The sequence below is a fragment of the Epinephelus moara genome, chromosome 16 (genome assembly GCF_006386435.1).
Source record: "Epinephelus moara isolate mb chromosome 16, YSFRI_EMoa_1.0, whole genome shotgun sequence".
NCBI lineage: Eukaryota > Metazoa > Chordata > Actinopteri > Perciformes > Serranidae > Epinephelus > Epinephelus moara.
The window spans coordinates 25,875,671-25,898,687 of NC_065521.1; the positions used below are offsets into that span (position 1 = coordinate 25,875,671).

The 23,017-nt window shown below is 40.2% G+C and overlaps 3 protein-coding genes across 3 annotated transcripts; all 3 read right to left on the minus strand.

Moving 5' to 3' along the window:
• Window positions 1-9,266, minus strand: senp1 (SUMO specific peptidase 1). The gene is made up of 18 exons (XM_050065683.1): window positions 8,630-9,266; window positions 8,326-8,384; window positions 8,031-8,218; window positions 7,863-7,938; window positions 7,567-7,759; window positions 7,311-7,449; window positions 7,097-7,215; window positions 5,355-5,638; window positions 5,127-5,190; window positions 4,873-4,911; window positions 4,686-4,770; window positions 4,435-4,575; window positions 3,855-3,983; window positions 3,529-3,732; window positions 3,356-3,435; window positions 3,155-3,239; window positions 1,268-1,363; window positions 1-1,185 (listed from the first exon to the last, which is right to left on the minus strand). Exons 1-18 carry the CDS (start codon window positions 8,761-8,763, stop codon window positions 1,123-1,125), a joined length of 2,178 nt encoding a protein of 725 aa, XP_049921640.1. The 5' UTR covers window positions 8,764-9,266; the 3' UTR covers window positions 1-1,122.
• A 3,146-nt stretch (window positions 9,267-12,412) lies between these two features.
• On the minus strand, window positions 12,413-19,692 carry LOC126402974 (protein lifeguard 2-like). The gene is made up of 12 exons (XM_050065353.1): window positions 19,043-19,692; window positions 16,974-17,064; window positions 16,794-16,882; window positions 16,555-16,619; window positions 16,394-16,447; window positions 16,234-16,284; window positions 16,108-16,147; window positions 15,934-15,971; window positions 15,645-15,732; window positions 15,398-15,493; window positions 13,919-13,972; window positions 12,413-13,818 (listed from the first exon to the last, which is right to left on the minus strand). The coding sequence occupies exons 1-12, from the start codon at window positions 19,055-19,057 to the stop codon at window positions 13,669-13,671; spliced, it is 831 nt and encodes a 276-aa protein (XP_049921310.1). The 5' UTR covers window positions 19,058-19,692; the 3' UTR covers window positions 12,413-13,668.
• A 145-nt stretch (window positions 19,693-19,837) lies between these two features.
• Window positions 19,838-22,613, minus strand: mfsd5 (major facilitator superfamily domain containing 5). The gene is made up of 2 exons (XM_050065352.1): window positions 22,465-22,613; window positions 19,838-22,069 (listed from the first exon to the last, which is right to left on the minus strand). The coding sequence occupies exon 2, from the start codon at window positions 21,986-21,988 to the stop codon at window positions 20,540-20,542; it is 1,449 nt and encodes a 482-aa protein (XP_049921309.1). The 5' UTR covers window positions 21,989-22,069; window positions 22,465-22,613; the 3' UTR covers window positions 19,838-20,539.
• Window positions 22,614-23,017: the final 404 nt, after the last annotated feature.

Here is a 23,017-nt window from a genome sequence, read left to right on the forward strand (position 1 = left end):
TCCAGGTTCTCTCATGTTTATCAAATGTGGCAGTTTTTTATACCAAACCCAAAATAATCTTGAGGTAATACACAATGAACAGTCACAATACATGAGAATTTATTTCTAAAACAGACTTGAATCTAGATAAAAATAGATACGAAATACGTAAAGAAAAAGTATATTACACTGTTCAAGAGGCTGTATATGTCTTAACTATGTACAAAGTTCAAAATATACTGAATATGCCCAAAAGTTGCTGTAAAAGAAAAGAGACTCTGAAATACATAAAATAGACTTTGAACTTCAATTTACAATCGATTTTTATCAAGACAAGGATTTTTCTTTTACCCCTGCTGTTTTAGGGTGTAACTAAGACTGTTTTGTTCCACTTGCAAGTCCGTGGCAAGATCAAACATTCTACGTTCATTATAAATCATACTCTGAGGCAATGTTTTAAGTCTTTTGTGCCTTTTAATCAAACAAATTACAAAAATAGTTGTTTTAGTTGAAATGTTTATATTAAGGAGAAAAACAAAAGCAGAATAAGTCTCATGCCCAGTTCAAAAGAGACAGATTTTAAGACTAGATGCCACTTAAATTTTAGTTTTCCCAGTGAAGTCAATTTTCATTTGAAAGTACCATGAGTATCAAACACTGACAGTGACGACAAAATGTAGCGTTACTGTCGTTATAAAAATGATGCAGCATTATGCAGTCACATCCCTGTAAGACAAAAACATGTAAACTTTGTATGTCTGCATCAAGCTGAACATTGCAGCTCAGAGTATGGTTTGTAAGTCAGTACAGTTCTGGCTGGGCGATTCAGAACACGCAGCGTTTCAGCTGCTTTACTGATACTCCATGGGTGCACCAAAAAACAACAGAGTGGAGTAGAGGACCGGGAGGCAGTGCTTGGTGCTCCAGCAACATCCCGTCAGCTACAATCAGCTGAGGGCTTGATTGACATTAAAGGATGCAAAGTAGCAGAGCTGGTTCCTGATCTGATGAGCTGGTGTGCAAGTCTTTCCCAGAGCAGGATGTCTGTAAGTGGATCCTGCTGTTTAACGTAGCTCAGCCATCGTTGTGACTCGTGTTCCTCACGTAGCGAGCTGACTATACAAGTTCACAACCACGCTAATATCACAACAGCTTGTGGTTCACTATCTCCCAAACCATCCTTCTCCTGAAGTAGGGCATGTGTTTCTGTGAAGAGAAGAGAGGCCACGTAAGACATTTTTAGGCTACTACAATGATAATTACTAGATAAATATTTGTTTGTGATTACCTGTGTGAACGTGATTGGCTTGTCTTTGGTAATGTAATCTGCATATTTGCACGTGAACATTCCACAGTCACTACCATTCATCTGCTGTGGGATTTCCTGAGGGCAAAGGAGGAATAATGATGTTTCATGATGTGAAATTCACTTCCTCTCATGTTTTAGTGTGAAGTTTTTCCCTAGGCCAGCATCCAGTATCATGAGACATTTTGTTCTTGACAATGCAAAAGCATAAATAAATTCTGCTCGGCAGCAGTTTCTCTTCTTTTGATATTTTAGATGTATCCCTGCTAAATGATCTAGCTCATTTATTAAAGTGTAAAAAAAAGTCACAGTAACACAAAGCAACATTATAAATGCTGCCCAGTTCAGACCTAAGATTCGCGACAAGACGAAACCGTTTTAAGACCACTGCAGAGAAAAGTTGCAGCGGTGTGAACTGGCCGGTCTGAGCTCGACTCAAGCCGGCTGATGGTGCCACCTGCAACAGCGCTGATCAAATCACTGACAGCTGGTTTTAGAACATAAAGAACGTCACCTGTCTCACTAGCCAATCAGCTTGTAGTGAAGTCCACTGGACAACTCAAAATGGCCGCAGATGACCGAGCCCCTTTCTGTCCTCACGTGTGCTCGCTGTATGTGCTTGTGCCGCGTCCCACACACACTTTCTCTTTAACTAATTGCTGCTGCTTACTCATATTATTGTAGCATATTTATTAAGAACACAGTCCATTTGATGCTCGTTTTGTCTGTTTTTCGCCGACCATCACTACTACAAATGCAGCTGTAGCCAGTATCTCACTATCATTACGCTCATTCATATTTTAAGAAGCTACAAATTATAATCAGCCACAAAATAGGCCTGAAAAGCTGGAAATCAGAACAGAAGTACAGAGAGTTGTTGCATAGAGATGATGCACTGTCTTATCTAGTTGCATTGCTGTGAACCCGCAGGTTTTTAGAACGTTGCAGAACAGCGCATTGCAAGTACTTGTATGTTTCAACTCAACTTGTCGTGAATCTTTGGCCTGAACTGGGCTTTAAAGAGAAACACAACAAATTACTAAATTAAGATTAAAAGAATTCATGACCAATGTTTGCCTTTTCTGGATTCCCTGTTCACTGTGTGGAGGAATGCGAGAAAAAACAGGTTTTCTTTGCTAATTCAAGGCAACACACAGTGAGTAATTTATCATCAAATGGTAATTTTGCAGGTGACCTACTAGTGGGCCCTATGGTTGTGCTGTAGATACAACCAGCAACCAGTAAACTAACACTTTTTCCACAGGTGCATCATTCTGAAGCGAGGAGATGTGCTGCTTCCCAATATTGCCCGCTTGATGGATGTGCCAGGGAAACAAAGTAGGCTGTATGCCAGCAGATGATTTATAGGCTTTTCCTTCTCATGTAGTGCTGGGAGAGGCTTTCCCCCTGTTCACAAGCCCCATTATTTGTCAAACTAACTACTAGCTACCTAGAATTCACAACAGGCTTTACACAAAACTTGAAGAAAACTTTACAAGTAGCTGATGTCATCTAATCATTTGCAAAACTACAAAGGTGGTGCAAATAAAATAACTGGAAAAATTAAACAAAACAACACCATGAATATGATCCCTCGAATGATCTTTCCTCAAATTCACCTGCAGAAACCTTGTTACGACTTTTACTTTCTCGACATAGTCAAGTTTGATCGTCTTCTTGGTCACTGGTTAACAATGCCACAGTGCAGCATGAGCCTGGACAAGCTGACTAAGGATGAAAGCACGATTTGCTCCAAGAACTACAACCTGAAACTTTCTATTCATAATGGAAACCTATCCCAAAATTCCTAAATACATGCAGTTTGATGACACAGCACAACTAGTTATACCTCATGTGTTTAGGACTTACATTGCGCTTTTTGCTGTGCATAGTCCAGCCTGAGGTATCCAGTTCCTTGCCCTTCTTGTCCTTACTTTCCTGTTGCAGGTAATCACTGGGGAAACAAAAATTAATTACTTTACACACACTTTGATGGATCATAAAAATACATTTAGCTCTCTGAATATATATCTCATGTAACAAACAAACATATCTGATACTGAAACTTACAACAATGTTCGGCATGCTTCATCGTTGCTTCCTCCCATAGAATCAAAGTACATGATAGCCTTTTTGCGGAAATCCACCACCTGAGAGAAAGAGTTGCACGATTAAAAATGTACAAAATATATAAATCCTAAGACTGTTATTTCCAGGTTCACAATAATGTAACTGAGGCTTACAGAAAGGCACCAGTGCACCCCCAAGTGGACAGGAACAAGCAGGATGTCTTTAGAAAAGATGTCCATCTTTTTGGTCCAGCGGCGGACAGCAGAATAGCCGCTGCTGCGCAGCTTGGGATAGAAAAAGGTGTTGAACGTATTGACTGATGGCAGGTTGGGATCCTTGCTGCGCTCCACCAGCAGGTTCATGTAAAAGTTGATCACCTTGGAGAGAAAGGAGGTAGAGTTTCGATTAACTGAACAATCAAAACTGTATGGCTCAGTTGTGCAACAATTATTACATACACAATATAATCTAGGTCATGTTTTTTCTAACATGTACTCACCTCATCATTGAGCCAGTTGAGGTTGCTGAGGGTCTGCAGATCCTTGCGAGTCAGGCTGAGACCAAAACCTTCACTTAAAACTTCATGATTAGCCCCTCTCAGCGCCCTGTTCACTTCACCCTCCATTTCCTAAACAGAGAGACAGCACATATGTAAAAAAAGCAGGATGTTATATTCATTACATCTGAATTTGCCCCAAAAATCATACAGCTTGACAGCCTGCAGAAACAAAATAGCCAATAGTTATAACACCCTGTTTTATTTTGAATTCTAGAATTTTAATTATGTCCCGTTTTATTATTTTAAATCAAAAACGGTGACTTAAATAGTGGGGAAAGATTATTTGCTTAACTACCACTTAATTTAGGCTGCATAGCGCACTTAATATCAGCCTGAGGGAATTTACAATAAACCAACATGCATGATAGAACACCATTCAGGCAAACACTTTGCCCACTCTTTACTTCCAATTGCTTTTCTTCTTCATAAAAATAAATACATAATCTTCTAAGTGGAGCAGGTCTATTTGGTGGGTCATTAAAATAATTTCTACACATGACAAACACTGCATGCTCCACACCTCTGTGAGTTCAGGAAATTCTGGTTTCTCTTCCAAAGGCTTCGGTTCTTCTATCACAAGAGTCAAAGGAACCTCCTTCTCCAAAGGAACTCGAACGTGGACCTCCACATCTGGGCTGCGCTGCCCCTCTTCAGACAGGCGCTGGGAGCCAGTAATAACATGAAACAAGTTAGTGGGATAAAAAAAGGACGAGAAACAATGGATAATATAACACTGAATTTGAAAGGAGGGCTTCAGTGGTGCACGCTTACCTGTCGCAGTAGCTGGGCAGCCAGGGCCTCCTGCTCTTCTATCTGTCTCCGTCTTTCTCTCGCCCGGGAGTCATACATACTAGTCCTACAGTGACAAAAAATATATATATATATATATATATGTTCAAACATATTATCAGTGAATAATGGATCAATAATATAATTAAATACACTGGTGTGTACTTACAGTTCTTTGATCCATAACTCAGCTTGGAAACATGGCACACTGTTGAGACAGAGAAATATGTTATTGTATATGAAAATCAAACACTTGAGTTAAAATTAACAACATTTGAAATAAAAAGTTTTGACATATATGTCTTTGACAAAGCTTGTTTACTCATATTAGACATTGCGTCACTATTTACTACAGTGAAATGTAGCTTGTGATAAAACAATGTAAGAAACAAAATATCAACACTGACCGACACAAATACTAACCTTGAGCTGTTTTGCTTTTTACCCTTTTGTTCATTTACAATAATTACAGAGTCACCATCATGTGCTGCAAGAAAAGACAAGGAGATTACAACCCAACTAGAAATACAAAAGCAAGGAAATATTCAATTCACCTGTGATATCTATATATCATATAGCCAGATATATCTGTTTCACAATGGCTATATTTATTTTTATTAAGTGCACAAACAACTGGGTGAGAAATTTTACCTGATGATTGTGTGTCCTGAGAAGAGTTATCCTGCAGAGCAGATGGGGAGGGAACTGATGTGAGAGTAGCTGCTCTGCTGGAGCTGAGGTCCGTGTCCAGAGACCATGACTGGATCCCTGGCCTGCTGGAGGCCCCAAGTGGGCTGGGGAGGTTGCTGGAGCTCTGGCTAGACATCCCCCTCGGGCTGGGGGGGCTGCTGGGTCCCTCTGAAGTTTCTCCTGCTGCTGACCCAGCAGGAGAAGAGAACTGTAGCAGTCTGCGGCTGGTGGTCAGGAAGCTGGTGCTGATCAGAGAGCGACACGGGTGAGATGAGAAAGCAGACATTATCTACGTTAGGGATGGGAACCTTTAGGCATCACATGATACGATTTGATTACGATTCAGAGGGTAACAATTTATTATTAAACGAAAACTGATGCATCTTGATTCATCAAAATTTTGGATTTGTAAAGGCCTACAGGTTTATTTTTTCACTGTGTGACTATTTACTACTATTAAAACATAGTGTGATGTTTTTGTAATGACCCACAAAAAATGAACAGATGAATTTACATGTATACAGTGTGGCCCTTGTCCAGGACCCTTTTATATTCAAATTCACAAAAGCCAAAATGCATCTACACCCAAACTTTTAAACCAGGGGGTGCCGGGCAGATTGTACCCATCTCCGGTCGCTTACTTAAACCTACTGAGGATATGAATGCTGGTCTAGTGTTCAATGTTTGCATACCATAATATTCCACCAGAAATGCAATGCAATTCACGTAATGTTGAATAATAAATGTTTTAAAAAATAAACTGTATAAAAGCATTAATTAGAAAGCACCAGACAGTCTCCTGTCTTAAGCGGCAGAGCAGCGTGTAGGCTCTTTCTCTGTGAGCACCGGGGAAAGTCAAGACGGTGAGCGGGCGGGCCGGCCGCTGGGTGTTTACGGTGAAACAGACTGAGTACAGAGTTGATTTAAGTTGCTTAATGCTGCACCGGGTGTTGGTCTCGTTTGATAACCTTACTGCTGATTGCTGCTCTGCTTCGTTAATGTCCCTGTCTGGCATAGAAAGTTTTCACACTATACTTCACGTTTGTCTCGCAAATTTAATTATTTAGACATTAAATCAAAACAGGCCTCTAACTGCTGCTTTTTGTGAAGATGAAATACAAGTTAACTTTAGCATGTCCGCGTTGTAAACTGTCCAGGTGCTGCACTGACCAGGTGGTTGAGTTCCGCCTCTTTCGCTCTGTCAACATCACATTATTAATAAACATTTAGAAACTCAATCATTAAGATTTGTGAATCGATGCCGAATCTTCCAAATCGCAATGCATCAAAAAATCAATTATTTACCCTAGCCCTAATCTACATGCAGTCCAGAAAACTCAAAGTGATCAAGGATAGACACAGAACTATTAAAATGTATTAAATGCAGGGAGGGTTTGTGATTGCAGCAAAGATGGATACTAACTAATAGTTGTATTCTTTGCATGCCAGTTCTAGCTACAAAGCATACATGTGACTACCACTCAGGATCACTCAACAACTTCAAGGCTACACAGAGTGAGCAACTGACATGAAAACTAGAGGTTTGGATAAAGTACTACTGTTGAGTCTGTAAGCTTTTGGAGCCCCCCACTGGCCTGTGACTGAATTCTGCCAAAATGTCTGTACTCTGTATTCCTCTACATTAGCATTAAGAGTTTAATTACAGCATTGTTTAAGTCTACTGTATTTGTATGAATACGTACAAATCTCTGTGTGACCTCACAATGCCATGTGAGCTGCCGTTGTGAAGGAAAGATGACTGACCACCGGAGACCATGGTCAGAAGCTGCCTGTAGACCTCTTTCTCCTCTTCACAAACAGACTGGACAACACACAACACACAGAGGAGAACCATGAAATTGACAGAGAAAGGCAACAACTGAGTCAGAAGGAAGTACATTTTTCATGATGTCTGACCTCCTGTGCTGTACAGTGGCGTCTGGCACTGTGCACGCGCCCAGATGAGTTGCTGTGTGTTGGGCTCTGCACTACTTTGATGGGAAAGGTCTTCTCATACATGCTGGTGCAGGAGCTGCTTGCCGCTCCACTAGAGAAACTGCAGACACAAAATGACAGTGAGGCATTTAAAACATCAAACTGTATAATGACACATCGTATGACAAAAAGACAGCAATTGAAATGTTTTCTAGAAGGACAAAGATGTGAGGAATACCTTGGTGTGGTGTATGGTCGGAGGTTTAGAGGCCTGCCTAGTCGTGGAGAAGGGTGCAGCTTTGGGGTGAAAGAGGGCGGCAAGTTGACTGAGTGCCCATTTGTTTTTGGCACTTCACGATGTGTAGGACTCATGCACACTTGTCGCCTACAGACTTTTGATCCCATAACTGACTTCTCGTTGCGCAACCATTCTAGAGTTGGGGAAATATAACAGTACATTATTATCTTACTACTGCACAAACATCAGCAACCTTGATGCAAAAGCTTAAACAACATTTCGAGTCACCATCTAACCTGATTTGGATGTTTTCCACTCCAAAGTTGTGGAGGGAGCAGCAAACGTCTCATCCAGACAGTTCCTGTCAACAACCTTAAAATAAACACATATATGACATTATTAAAAAAAGGCGGAAAAAAATGTGTGGCATCTCTACAGTCAGGCCCCAAACATTCATTCCTTACCGGCATCCCGGCCCAGACTGCTGCTGATGTTGAGGGCTCTGGCTGAGGTTCTCCAGGTGGAGGACCAGGGGAGGCAGGCAGTATATTTCTCAAGGTAGGGCTCACATTGTTCCTCATCCATGTAGCCACAGTGGAGCTGTGATTCTTAACCCCTTCAGCTGCAACCTTGACTGTGTCAATAAGATCTCCTGGATTAATTCAAAACAAACGAGCAAGACTGTAAGCAGGGTGGATCTGATTTAACTATATCATCTCATATACTCACACCATAATATGTAACAAAGTGAGTGATTACCCATTCTTGATTTCTTTACGATTAAGCCATCTTGTGCGATGTTATGTCCATCTTCCAAACTAAAGGCAAAAACAGGTTGATACCGTGACTTACCGTTAATAACACAGAAATTAAAATGAACATTTTCTTCTCACAATGACTAATGTTTGATACCGTAAATGCATAGCAAGGCTAAGAATGGCGGTCCAACAGTAGCGGTAGTAACACTGTCACATACAATAACTTCAAAGTAAATTGGGGTCGGTCTTTTTAAACCCACTGACTTGCGGTTACACTGGGGAATCATGCTGGGAACAGTTCATACCATTCAATTGGTCTTTTCCTTCTTATCGGACTTTCCCTCGGTGCCCGGTGTGCATCAGAGTGCTCCGCAGCTGGTACACCATTGCGAAGATTGGCAAAGCTTGTTTCAATCCATTCGTAGATTTTATTCAACATGGCTCAAAAGTTTGGGAATTAACGCCGCTGGTTTAAAAATAAATCGCTATAGCTGCTTTCAGTCTGCCTGTCAATATAGTCAAACCAGAGGAAGCTAATGCGCTTCATTCGACCGAGGCAGGTTAGCGGAGGCTATTTCAAAGGCTAATACTCCTCACAATTATCATTTTACTTTCGCAGGAAACGAGCTAACCGTTAGCTAGTTAGCTGGGAACTCGCTAGTTGCCTAGCTAGCAAACTATGCTAACTGCCTCGCTAGCTAACGTTGTTAGCTAAACGGCTAATTTATGGAAGTATGTTTAAATCCCAGCAGGAATGCGATAAGTCGCAACCAACGCGTTCGGAAAAACGGCTATCATTTTGAGTCACGGCCTAACTCATGTATATATCCTGAACGTGACTTTAAATTGCATATAAACTCGTTGAAGAATGTTATCTCCCGCTTCTTCCTCATTCAAAACCACAACATGGCTGAACAAGACGCTCCATCAATGCACGCTGTGATTGGATGACTGGATGCTGTAAATTCGAGTGTACCCGTCATCTACTGGTTGATTGCAGACTGGAGGAGACCATTTAATATCACGTCACGGCCGCCGGCATTGACTTCTGAACACAATTTTATCACATGTACACACCACATGCACGCGATTGTTTAGCGTTAAGCTACTATTTTTGTCACTCTCATGTCTTCTGTGTGTCTTTCGCACTCACACACGGACACAATTGCGCGTGGAGGAAAAGCCGATCTTGTGTTTTCTGAATTTTGTAAATAAATTTTGAATGAAATAATCGCATTTTATGCAAAACACATAGGCTAGAGTCACAGTGTGAATTCCCACACGTCTTAATCATTCAAAATGAGACATAACATGATCAAAATGGTTTTCAGCACAGTAGCCTTTCTCTTTCTGCTATAGGGGAGACCAGGGTCAACTGTGACATCTTAAAGGATAATTCGGCATTTTTCAACCTGGATCCTATTTCCCTGTGTAAACTGGTCAAAGAGACTGATGTGAACAACTATTTTTTGAATTTGGTCCAGTATTGAGGGAGCGGTAACACACTATAATGGAAGAACAAGGGGCAATTGAACACAGTCACCGTATGTCCATTAAATGTGGTTATTTTCACCACAGAGTAGCTCAGATTGTTATTATAAGTGCCTGAAGTGTCTCTTTAATTTTCACTTGATCCGGTCTGTTTGTTATTGCCTCACTGCTCTGAAATATCACAAGATGTCTTCAATTACAGCCTGTTACACGGCTGCTGCCCACTCGCTCATTACTAGACCCATTTTAAAAATTGTTGTTCACATCAGTCTCTTTGACCAATTTACACGGGGAAATAGGGTCCAGACTGAAAAAATGCTGAAGTTATTCTTTAAATTGCACCAATCAGAAATGAGGCAGAACAATGAAACTCATGCACATGGTCTGTGATTGTCCCTCTCCGCCTGCCAAAGGACAAACTGATGTCTCATACACTTCAAAGTTTTCCTGCCAAGACTAATTTTTGAGGTTGAAATAATTTTTTCTTCTACAGTATTTTCCTCTTACTGTCTTAATTAATCTTAATGTCGATGATAATGATATATTTGGCATTTTTAGCTTCGTTGTTTCTACCCAGCAGAGTATTTTGTGTGGTATGGTTGGGGTCAATTAACCAACACCATCAAAATGGTGTGCAGCTTAGCACTGATATTAAGATAGGCGGGTTTTTTTCTAATAATTTGAGAAAAGTGTTTTGTCTTCAGTTCAAACACCTATAGCCTATACTCTATTTACTACATATTTTGTGGCTTGGTTCCATGGGCAAATCTTTTGCCTCTCATGCCCTGTTCCACCAAATGAGCTCTGGCTCTTGAACTGGTTTCATTCAGGACTCTTGGAACTTTGGCGCTATCTAGTCAACCAGCCCATGTTTCCACCAGTTTTGTGGAACCATTGTAATGAAGGATGTGCCAACTTTTGTTCTGTTATTACAGATATTTGTTTTTGCCCTAAAAACAAGCATGACCCAACTATTAATGACACCACTGCACACTCTTTTTTGCGTGGCCATTTCTCACTTGACTCCTCCATTGTTGCCCTTTCCATCCTTTCTTTTCAACCTGTAGAATATGACATGCTCAAAGAATCAACTTTGCGGTTTCTGATCAATTTATTTTTGGTAGAAATGCTCTGAATGGTTCAAAATTAGGTGCAAGAATCCGGACAGAAGTGGTTCCACAGTGGTGGAAATGAAAATCAGTCTGGTGACCACGGTTCAAGTCTCACCAAGACCCATTTTCTCACGCTTTCAAACTCTGCAATGTCTATGACTCAAAAGTTGTCTTTGCTTACTGTCTTGATATTGCCATATGGTCTGAAAATAAGTGTGGTTTTCAACTGCTATTTTTGATTTTTAATAGTAGCCCAGTATTTAAACTTAAATTCAAAACCTGGTTTGAGCCATTTACTTTTTACACATCTTATAAGGTACATTTGTAACATCTGTAATTGTACCAATCAGAAACAAGACAGAGCCACAAAACTCTGACATTTTTGTTTTGCACTAAAAGACGAGGCCTCTGTCTTGACACTCATTTTACAAACAACACTGTAATGATGGATATTAAATTGTTTAACTACATCTATATTCTTGGAAGTTTACTGCGATCCTTGGTATTTCTATGAAGGTAAGTGTGTTGTTACAATCGCCTCTGCACATGGAGGTGGATGTAACATTTGACTTCTAGTGTTTCAATCAATACCGTTGCTCTAACATTGCTTGTAAAATCAATTGATGACTGTCAACAAATACAACACAGATACAAGTTACCTACATAAAAACTGTATCCAAATAGCTCAGGAGGTTTTTGAGTATGAGGCCAAAACCAAAAAATGTTACAGTTGCCCACGTCATCCCCTAAATTAAATTGCCACACAGCAAAAATGCAGAACGGGAAGAAATCCTGTTCAGTAAAAAGATAGAATCACATTCTTTAGCATAGTAGTATAATTTGTCCAATAAAATGTTATTAAATACGAAACAAAGTGTAAAATATGACAGCAACACATGGCCTTTATGGTCTTTCTTTAAATACCATTAGCCTAAATAATTGTATGGACCAAACAGCCGGAGGAAAAACTGAACACACAGGCACAAAAATACTGTTTTGACCAAAAAAAATTATGATAGGCCGAAATATATTCCCACTGTGTGCGCTTATTTGTTCACAAATCAATAGATACCCACTGGTTTTCAGGTAATAATTTTTATAAACGGTTCACAAATAATCATAGAGGGATCTTAATATACAGCTGAAATAATCAGAGAAGTCTTTTATCTGCAGAAGAGTGCTGGTAAATAACACACCTAAGACGTGCATTGCATATTAATGACACAAATGTGTTGGCAGGTAATTTAATCATTGGAGAATATTTATAATATCATTAAGACACCTCCACAACGTTTAGTTGTTTGGGCTGAAAATATTAAACTGAAATTAAGCTCCCTATTCTCCAATGAAAAGTGCCATAATTAGTTTTCCTAAATGGATTTCATAAATTGAGTTTCTTAGTAATGAAGAATAGTAGTAAAGGTTATGGAGAGGTGTCAAAGCATTTCATTATTTATCAAATCAGACAGACCCAGTGATTCCATTCATACACAATCACCCTTTAATAAATCAACACAGTAACACCAATGCTCCGGTGAAATGCAGGGTGCTCTGAAAACAATACACTGCATCAGTATCATCAAATGAAGGTAATCCAAGGCCACTTTAGACGACTTGCGAATTAATTACAAGCTCCACCCTTACCATTTTATATAACACACTTTCTGAAATATATCATTCTGTCATAAAAAAATAAACTTCAAATGTCATGAAATATACAGCATTCAAGCCCTTCCACAAATGCAGGCCTTATCAAAAGTTAGAGTAAATCCATGCATGTTTGGCACTGTCATGTTTGTATTTAATTGTCACCACTTCAAACCAACTAAATAGGTTCAATTAATATTAAGACCAAAAACTATAATGCCGACAATCAGTGTTGGCGTTTCCAGTTCAAACACACGTTAGACAAATAACATACTAATAATAAACAACACAAGAATGTGAATGCAATGAATGACAGTCTCAGAGTTAAATGGAGTAAAACCAACACATATTCAATAAATATGAGTAACAAATCAAGGCAGAGATGAGTAGCTACATCCTAAATCCAATATAATATTTTCAGATTGTCATTCAAAAGCAAAATAAAATCCCCTACCCTCCAAAAACAGTGAAGGGGTTTCTTATTACTCACAGTATTGAGACAACATTAGACATGCTTGAGAACACAGGAAGAGTCACATTTGTATTAAAGTTGTGCTTTCAGTCACAAAATCAACACCCACAGCAACAGCCCAAAGATAGGCCGACTACACTTAGTATAGTTACGGCTTTTTAAGAGTCATGCATAATGTATAATAGATCTCTTAAAGAGCTCTGACATCTATTGTCTGCAGGACATTTGTGATATCTAGGCAGGCATGGACATGACGACACCCATACAGCTTCGGATGAACACTCACAGTATGTTTTATCTACGTTAAATGGAGGAAGATTACTGATTGTTTCTCGCTGGTAAAGCTAGTAAGCTAACCCCATAATGTGGCGTGGGTTCACAACATGCTAAAGAAGAGGGGAAAGGCTGTAGATATTTTGGATGTGAATGCTAACGCACATCTATGTACATGTATAGCTGTACAAAAGATTCACAACCTATTTGTGGCCATATCAGTATCAGGCAGAAAAAAATTAAAATAAAATGGAAAGCACTGCTATCACAATCACCAAAATTTTAAAAGACTCTTATCTAGTCTAAATTCCCGTCCCTTCTCTTCAGGTAAGAAAGGTGGGGCAATGGGTTACTCTTGTTTTGTTCCAAAGATTTGGAGGAAGAAAGAGAAGATGTAGATGATATCCAGGTAGATGTTGAGAGTGGCGAAGACATACTCTTCTGGACTCAAGGTGTAGCGCTTGTTGCCCATGACGAGCTGGGTGTCAAATGCCAAAAACTGCAACAGAAAATAAGTCAGTAAGTAAGACATATTGTTTTTTATTTCTGATTCTGATAGTCAATAATATACAATCATGTCCATCAATAGCGGCTCTTACCATGGTAAACAGGATGGCTCCCAAGGCAGCGTAGGTGGCGTCCAACCAGGGTACCTAAATGGCAAAAATGACATGATTAGATGCGATGCTAGTGTTTAGATAACCACATGAAAGGTGCACCATGTAACATCTGAACAGAGGTGGGAACAAATAGCCTATATCAGAAAGTATCCTATTATAAATTACAAATACTTGCTTATAACATGTATCAAAATCAAATACAAATTAGTGGTGTGACAAAATGTATACAAGAATATATTCTATACAAATCGATATTATCACATTTCAGGCATTTAGTAGCCTTAATATGGGTTTGACCTTGACACAAACTTTACATTGAAAACAATAAGCTCTGCTTATTTCTCACATCGGCATATCTTGGAGGTGATAGGCTACGAATTCAGGGGTGCATGCTAGATGGTTTCTGTCAGTCAAAGCAACCACTGACTAAATGAGTGAACAGAAAATTGACACGCAACCGGAGGAACTGAACAGTTGGGCCACGCTGATGCACAAGTTCTTTAAGAAGACTGGGCATTAAGCAGAACAGTCTGACTAGCTACAGTCTGAGGTCTCAAGACTTAATTGTGTTGCCTGTACTTAGTGCACAGACTGAGCTGGGAAAGAAAGTTTTTATGGGCTCTGCTCCTCTCACTTGGAATAACCTTCAAACTACAGTATGTGAACTGGTCTCTCTGTCTGATTATAAAGCTCTCACAAGTACAAGGATGAATGAATCAGTTGGTTCTTGACATTGTGTGTAGGTGTCCTTATATTTCTTCTTGTAGTTTGGCTGTAACTTTTTGTGTGCTGCTGTGTTGGCCAGGTCTCCCTTGTAAAAGAGATAGTTGATCTCAACGGGACTTATCTGGTTAAATAAAATAAGGATGCCTTTTTCAAGAGCAATAAATATAAATGCCACGGAGAAAGTACATTTCTAAGATCTCCAACTTTACAAGCAACCAAAAGTGCAAAAAACATAACCATTACAGCAGAGAGGGCTACAGTTCAAAGTAGTAGAAAGTGGTAGAAACCTCAGGAAGAGCAACTGAGGAGGGATCCCTCTTCCAGGATGGACAGACGTGCAATAGATTGCTAATTGTTGTACTTTTTTTTTTGTTCACTTTAAACATTGAGGATAAAATATGTCTTATTTGAGAATAAAATGAAACAAATACACAAATAAATACACAAATACAAGCTCTTAAAGTATTTTGTTTACAATTTACGTCTTATTTTTTCTGTCCAGCAAAATACAAATTACAAAATACTCAAGGTAATTAGATATGTATTCGAAATAAATTTCATTGAAATAATTCCTTACTATGTGTTTGCATTAGTCTTATGTCAAATATTTGCCAGACTTTACATAATACTGAACGTAACTACTGTACTGTAATCTTGGTGTCTCATCCTCCACACACAGTCTTGCATGACACACAACTGATGTAACTGCTTGTTTTGGATCGTCATACTTACATATTGAAAGGGAAGGACGAGCGCCAGCACCAGTCCAGAGATGAACATGACCATGCAGAAGACGAAGAGCACGCCTTGGTATGATGTCACATCAAGCTGGATGGAGAAAACACATGAAATCAAGATGAAGTATGTTCATCCAGAAGCATGAAAATCTGACACACGTTAATGAATTTTACTCTCAATGCTGCATATAATATATCACATAATATAAAAGCACAGCAAAAGAAAAATGACATTTTCTCACCTTAGTTTGGAAGCTGAAGATTGTGACCAGGAGACAGACTGCTGCTGTGATGCCCAGACACATCACTACTGACTTGGTGTTATAGAAGCTATTGAGACAAGAAACATCCAAACAATACATGCTGAGAATGTTTCAAGAAAACTAAAACAGAGTTCACAACACAGTTTTTGGCCACACACACAACCTCACATACTACGAAGAACAAAACCATTATCTGGATGCAGCAGCCATCATAAGAAGAGTCTAAAGCAGAGAGACAGAGACAATGTAAAGTAACTCAAGACAGTACCTGGACAGCATCCCTGTCATGTAGGAGAGCGAGAGGGTCTGAAACAGGATATATGATAGTCATGTGAGAATGCAGGCACTTGTGTAAAATCTCAAACCATGTGTGGTGAGCATTAACTTTCATAAAATATAAAAAAATGTATTAGTTTTAGTTCATTTTAGCTGTTGTACTTACAAAGATGCACAGCAGAATCAGATTCCATGGAAACTGTCTCCTGTAGGAGTGAGTAACACAGTTTTAACATTGTAGGCGATTTACTTTTTTATGTTCTACATTTCACTATGACAACTTTTACCATACCTTGGTGCAGAGCAGCAAGACAGGGTCAGATATGTGACAAAGAACACAGCACTGTTGGACAACAAAAAAATTGTGTCAGTTAGACAGAAGTGACATGAATCAAAAATGTACAGAGTAACTCTGTATTCCTGACTTGACACTGACAAACTGTGTGACTTACTAAGAGGCCCAGTACCAGCCAGGGTTGGCTTGAATGTAGTCCTTCACTGGGTCACTAAAAGAAACATAGTCTTTGGTTAGCACAGTACCCAGTGAATCTGATCAGAATTACCTGTTCAATATTGTTAAACATGAGAGAAAACTGGTCTAACTAACACTCACCAGAATGTGAAAAGAGCCACAATAGCGAGGGTGACCAAAAGCTGGATCATCAAGATGGCGTACACCTAAAAGAAAGCAAGGCAGAGTCAAAAAAAAAGGTTGTAATATTGTGCTACGTGGACTGGTATGTGCTGGTCAGGTGTTCAAAGTTTAACAATGTTCATTTGAGGTAAATTATCAGTGATACATTCACAGCAGAGCTAATATTGTGATCAATGTGATGCTAAAGCTTTTGATACCTTACGGATGAAGACCCTCCTGATGTTGCGATCATCCCAGGTGAACTCTGTGAGCATCTCAACATCATTGTAGCACGGAGCACTGGTGCCTAGACAACACATTTATGTTGGACGTCAATCTATTTGTTGAAGATAATGACACAGTAACTTTATCACCTGGAGGATTAAGTGTTGTCATACCTGCCGTGGCTTCCTCATAGCTGGGAGGAGCTGGTGGCACTAAGGCCTCTCCACTGGAGGATCCATTGGTGGACTTGTTTGCAAGTGACAGCTGATACAGCAGCACAAAAGACGAAGAATTAATTATCTTTTAGTTTATAGTCGGCTGCACATTTCAGGTGAAAGTTAATCAATATCTGAAGGAAAAAACCCTGCATTTAACAAGAACTTGGAGCTGTGAAAGGTTTCAGATAGGCCTGCTCATCTACCAGTGTTGCATGTGTTTATACTGCTCCCCAGAGTAACTAGTTAACTAGTGTGATACACATACATATAATCTCTCCTTGAAAATATTAAGTTGTAAACATCTATGGGTCAAACTAAGGATCACAATATAATTCAAACCATTTGGCATGGGCAGATTATGAGACAATGGGCCCCTGGGCTCCCACTACCTTTTCTACACAGAAGCAAGAAAACCAGACTTTGTAGTGGTTCGCCTATTTTTGCGTCTCTGTGATATGATTTTGTGTCTTTTTGAGGTAATTTCATGTCTTTTTTTTGGGGTAAATTTAGTCTCTTTGTGGTCATATTGTGTCTCTTTGTGGTGATTTTGAATCTCTTCCTGTTTGTTTTGTGTTCATTTGAGTAACATTTTGCAAGTGAAGTGAAGTTCTCTTTGGCCCCTGAGCCTGTGCCCATTAGACCTGTTCAGTAACCCATCTATGCAATTAAGCACTATTACAAGTGAGTCATACTGCAGGAGCTTCTCCAGCTTGTTAAATGAAATATGAAAAGCATAAAGATGTTGCTGTGTGTGTTGTATTGTACAAGGGTGAATTCTAATAATTTATTTAATCTATTTAACTGTAGCAGCACTGGTAAAGCAAATGTTTTTTTTATTCATGATTTGACAATGTTATAACTAAGCACAGGCTCAATTATTTGGTGATACGTTATTGTTTGGGAGCTAGATCCAGACATGCTGTAGTTACGTTTTTTGTAATTAGTGTTCCTCCACCAGGAAATTTGGAGTCAAACACTTAATTTCCACTATTCTTGTGAATATTTATGCATAAATGTTTGCTTTTGTTGTATTAATTTATGGTGAAAACATCTTTTATTTCATAACATTTCATTTTATCAAAATAAAAGTCATTTGGTACTTTAATGTTTTTTGTTTTTTGGAGGGCAGGGGTGGGGAAGATGACAAATGCTGCACATTGAAGGGGCTGAAATCTACACCTAGATACTCCAGCCTTAATTACATCTATTTGACTCGAAATGCAGCATTGTAAACAATATTTTGTTCACTTAACCCACTTTTCCATTGAAAATGAGTGCTTTGGATATTATTGTAAATTATTCTGAATCTCATTCAATGGTAAATTATGGAAATCCTAATAATAATCATAATAATTACGCTCTGCATTTAAGCTATATAACGTTTTTAATTACACAGAGTGATTAAGGTACTTGGCCTACCAGGCTGGACCTGCAGTCTGCCCTGCCATCTTGTATTTTATACTTAAGATCATGCCCCAAATCCTCAGTGAATATGGAGATGTGACTACTTTCGTAACTAAAGTTATAGTGGGATAAAAACATCCTTTCAGACTGCTTTTTCAACCTGCCCCGGAGAGAAAATCGGTTGTCATGGTGACGCAACATGGTAGACCAGTCTGTGACGCATTTCATTCACATAAACTCCGGTTTCACTCCACTGCTTAACACTGAACACCACAGCATACATGACAAAATGTAACAAGGATAAGACACCATGAGTCGGTTATGTAACAGCTATTTTGCAGCTAACATTACACAGAACAAGTAATTAAAATCCACTACCCAAGTTCTAGTTATCATTCATTGAAATGGATATATCTAATGGTATGTACAGCTGAATAGCCGACATTGCTATTAAACATTTCACAATAGTGAATCTAAAGGGAGACACGCATGTCAGTAGGCTGTTATATAATAACCGAGGCCCAATACAGAAAATCCAAAGACAGATCTATTTTAATTGTCGTAATTAAAGGTAGAAAATGACCAAAATATGGACTGAATGCCATGATGCAAACTCATACCTTGCCCTGTGTCATGATGCCTGTCTGTCGTCCCGCAGTCTTCCTCTGTGTGCCAACCAGTCAATGGGGCTGTGGTGTCTCCTTTCTTGATAACGTAGTTCTTGCAGAGTCTGTCTGAAGGACTGACAGCTGTGAGAAACGACCTCGGATTGATAGTGCTCTTCTTGCTTGCTCACACTGGACACCCTCTGACGATTTAGTGATGTAATCCCCAAACAACGCAGTTAGGACTCGTGCAGATACCCCTCCCTCACCCACGGAGGGATGTTCTAGCAGCATCCAGGTGAAGCTGCACCATAGAGAAAGGCTGGGACTGTACCACAGCAGCAGGGAAAACGGGGAGGACGGATGCCTGCGTGGTGCGTTATGAGGACAGGAGTCCAGAGAAATCTGGAAATACGGTCTGCAGCAAAAACTAGGAAAGGGATATTTCTAACTTTACTCAGTGCTGAATAAAATGTTGTCTGTGGGTTTAAAATAGGTCTGAAATTACCTGGAACACAAGTGGCTTATATTTGGGGAAGGTGAACAATTTATAACTGTAGCTTTAAAATTAATTTCCATTTATTATCTACATAGCATTCATTTAAATAAGTGCAGAATTAAATTTAAAAAAATAGTAGTTATAATCTGCTTAGGGAGTATTTACTGATAATACATGTTCCCTTAAAAAAAACAATCCCAATATATGATATTGCATCATGTGGATTATTTGGAAACCCCAACTGATACTGCTGAACAAATATTATAAAACTTCAATATGTGGCAAAACAAATTCTGGTTACATCAAACAACTATTCATTATGTACAATATGTACACTTTTATTTAAAAGTGTAAAGAGCACAGATGTGTTAAAAATAATACAGAAAAAAATGTCCTGTACTGTAGATGGTGCAGAAGAAGCATTCAAAGTCAAACTTAACAACTTATTTCTTGTTTAAATTTAAAAAAAACACACACAGACGGAAAAGAAAATACAGAAGTATTGTAAGAACTGACATTCAGATTCTGGTCTACACGCTAGTTATCTTTGGATATTCATTGAGCTCTCTGTGAACTATTTTCACGTCTGTTTTTAAACATATGATGGAGCTACTATATTACTGACCCTCATGGGGATACAGACAGATGAAAACAATTATATGCTGTCAAACACATCTGTGGACACAATGAGGCAATAACATGTTATCTGGAATACATCATGGAATGATGCAGGAGTTTTGGACACTTCAGCAGTTTGCTTAACAAATGAAGGTCGATATGGCCATGTTCCAACAGACAGGAAAAACAAAAAAGTAACAAGGCAATATGTAAAAAATGAAAATTCAATTGAATTTTAATCTCCCAAAACACCCCCTTTGGACTTTAATTTCCTTCACTGATAGATATGGCAAAATATAGACTTATGACTATTTCAGTGGAACACATGAGGTCTCTACTGGCACATTACATTTGAAAACAGTAAAGCATAGATGAGTGTAATGTGGTCCTTCTATTCAAAACATCTCCCCCTCCCCTCTGGTTCCTTCCAGTCTCAGGTCTGTGTCATTTCTGCCTAGAGTGAACAGACTGACTACAGCCATCAAAGCTGCCAGCATCATAACTGCACAGCCTCCAAACATGTGTCTGGTGCCGCTGCCCTCCTCCCCTGCACCTGTTCCTGATATCTCCCCATGAAGCGCCAGCAGCCCCAGGCAGGCCAGCAGGTGCAGAGGCAGCCGGAACCAGGCCAGCACCCCAGCGCGCTTTTCCTCTGGGATCACCCTGCCCTGGAGAAAGCTGACTGCAGGGAAGTAGAGCCCACAGGCCAGCTCCAGCAGCAGGAAGGCCAGGAAGGATTCACGAGGTCTAGGTTGGCCTGGGGTAGTTGAAAAGGTCAGCATGAAAAGGGAGAAGAAGGCCATCAGCACAGCCAGGCAGAGAACATGGCCAGGCTGTAGACGGTAGCGTGTGGAGGTGGCTAGGCGGTAGAGCAAGGAGCCGGCCATACTGGCAGCCATCAGACAAGAAAACACTATTCCCAAAGGAGGCCCATGAGGGTCCAGTACCGGGGTCCACAGGAAAACAAAAATGTAGAGGACACTTTCAAACAGAGCTTGCACTCCACCTAGGAGCATGACTCTCTTGTCTGACAAAAGGCAGCGCAACCCATCATGGCAGCTGCGTGAGAAACGGGCCCTCGCAGACAAACGGGTCACACCTCCATTTGGAGCACCTAGAATAAGTTTATGTTTGTCTCCCTCATGGCATTCTTCAGCCTCTTCCTTGCCCCAGTCTGTTAGTACCACCCAGCCACAGCCCATCAAGCAGGGGACCGCCAGAAGAAAGGGGGCCACTGGTCCTAGGTGGAGCCATTCAGCCAGCAAGTTAGCAACTAGCCCTGCTCCCACGGCGAGCCCATGATTCCAGGTAGCAACTTTGGTGAACGTACTTGGGATCCACTCCTTGGGAAAATCATGGACATCTACATGACGGTGCACGTACCAGGCTTCAAATGTGGTGGTGAGTAGGGATGTGGACAGACCCCCCAGGATCCGACCCACAATCAAAACAAAGTAGTCTGTGGACAGCTTGGTGAGACAACAAGCAGAGTAGGACAGGCAGAAGAGAAGACATGTCTGTCTGCGGCCCAAGACTTGAGGGAGCCATCCTGAAAAAGGAGCAAACAGAACACAAGAGGCCAGGCCACAAACATATAAGATGGCTATTTGAGATTCCAGGAAGCTGTAGTGGCGGTACAGTTTGTAGAGGTAAGGACCCTGGAGCCAGTCTGCCCACAAAGCCAACAGGTATGCCCGGAGGAATATACTCTGGAAGCGACGGAAAACTGGGTTGGCTGTGGCAGTAGGAGTAGACTGAGGTGGGGTGAGACGGCGCGCTGCGAGCTCCAGGACAACACACAGGGCAAGCAGGAAAATGATGGCAAGATATGCTGTCACCAACATGGTGTGATAAACTGCACCCACTTGAGGTCAAACCTGGGGTCCCGGGGCGTTTTCAGCTCTCGTCTTTCTATTTCTCAGCACCTGAGGAGAGAAAGGATGAACAGGATGTACATTCAGAAAGATGAACGTTGACGTTACCGTTGAATAAGTTGTTAATCTGTCATGTGAAGTCGTAGCTAACTTTGCTAATAAGCTTGAACTCCAACGAATTTAGTTAACTGCTCAACTAAAACTACATTAATCAGTTACGGAAGTTACCTGCATCTATGACGGAAAGCTTGACTTGTGACAGTTCAGTTTTGTTTACTTAAACACGTAGGCTACAGCGCTCGAATGTACCTATGCTGCTGTTGTTTAGCTAGCGCTAGCATCCAAGCTAACCTGCTACTGACGTTAAAATAAAACGTTATAACTTCCGTTGCTATCCTGCCATACGTTTCCCACCATATTGCAACATACTATATGATATATCTTACCGTGCCGTTTGACATCGGTCCCATATTAGTTTCACGACGTACCCAAGTGATAACATTAAACATATCTGTCGATAAGTGATGGTGTATAAACGGCTACATAGCTAACAGAGCATTCACTTCCGGGATCCGGGATCTGTGATCTCACCACAAGATGGCGGCACTGCTTTGCTTTCTGAGCTCCAGGGGAAGGAGAAAGTTGTTGCCAGACTTTCTCAGAGGGCCAGTCCACTCCAGGTTGGATTTGATTCATTTACTAAAACTTGGTCATTTAAAGGAACTTGCTCATGAGAAATAGTTTGTAGTTTTTCTATGTTTTTTGATGAACTCCTATGACTCCAACGTTACAAATGTGTGCAACATGCCAAAGGCTAATGACCATGAGCTACTGTTGCTCTGCTCTGTTTGACCTAGTTTTAGCTTTGAAGGCAGTCACGCCTCTAGGTGACTTTAACATGCACACCCAAACAGCATACAGGCTATAAACCTGTGTTAGATAATGACAGTGCCATCCAGCTGATGCAAACTGTAGTTGTATGTAGTTGTACTCCTCCCG

Bases quoted from the DNA above. Each gene is read 5' to 3' on its own strand.
- senp1 (XM_050065683.1), bottom strand. From the start codon at position 8,763: ATGTTGAATAAAATCTACGAATGGATTGAAACAAGCTTTGCCAATCTT. The intron at 3,984-4,434 runs GTGTGGAGCATG...CTCTCTGTTTAG, and splicing joins AATTTCCTGAACTCACAGAG to GAAATGGAGGGTGAAGTGAA. The intron at 1,364-3,154 runs GTAAGTCCTAAA...CTTTGCCCTCAG, and splicing joins TGCACAGCAAAAAGCGCAAT to GAAATCCCACAGCAGATGAA.
- LOC126402974 (XM_050065353.1), bottom strand. The intron at 15,733-15,933 runs GTACTGTCTTGA...TTGTCTCAATAG, and splicing joins ATGACAGGGATGCTGTCCAG to CTTCTATAACACCAAGTCAG. The intron at 13,973-15,397 runs GTAAGTATGACG...TTTGCCATTTAG, and splicing joins TCGTCCTTCCCTTTCAATAT to GTACCCTGGTTGGACGCCAC.
- mfsd5 (XM_050065352.1), bottom strand. From the start codon at position 21,988: ATGTTGGTGACAGCATATCTTGCCATCATTTTCCTGCTTGCCCTGTGT.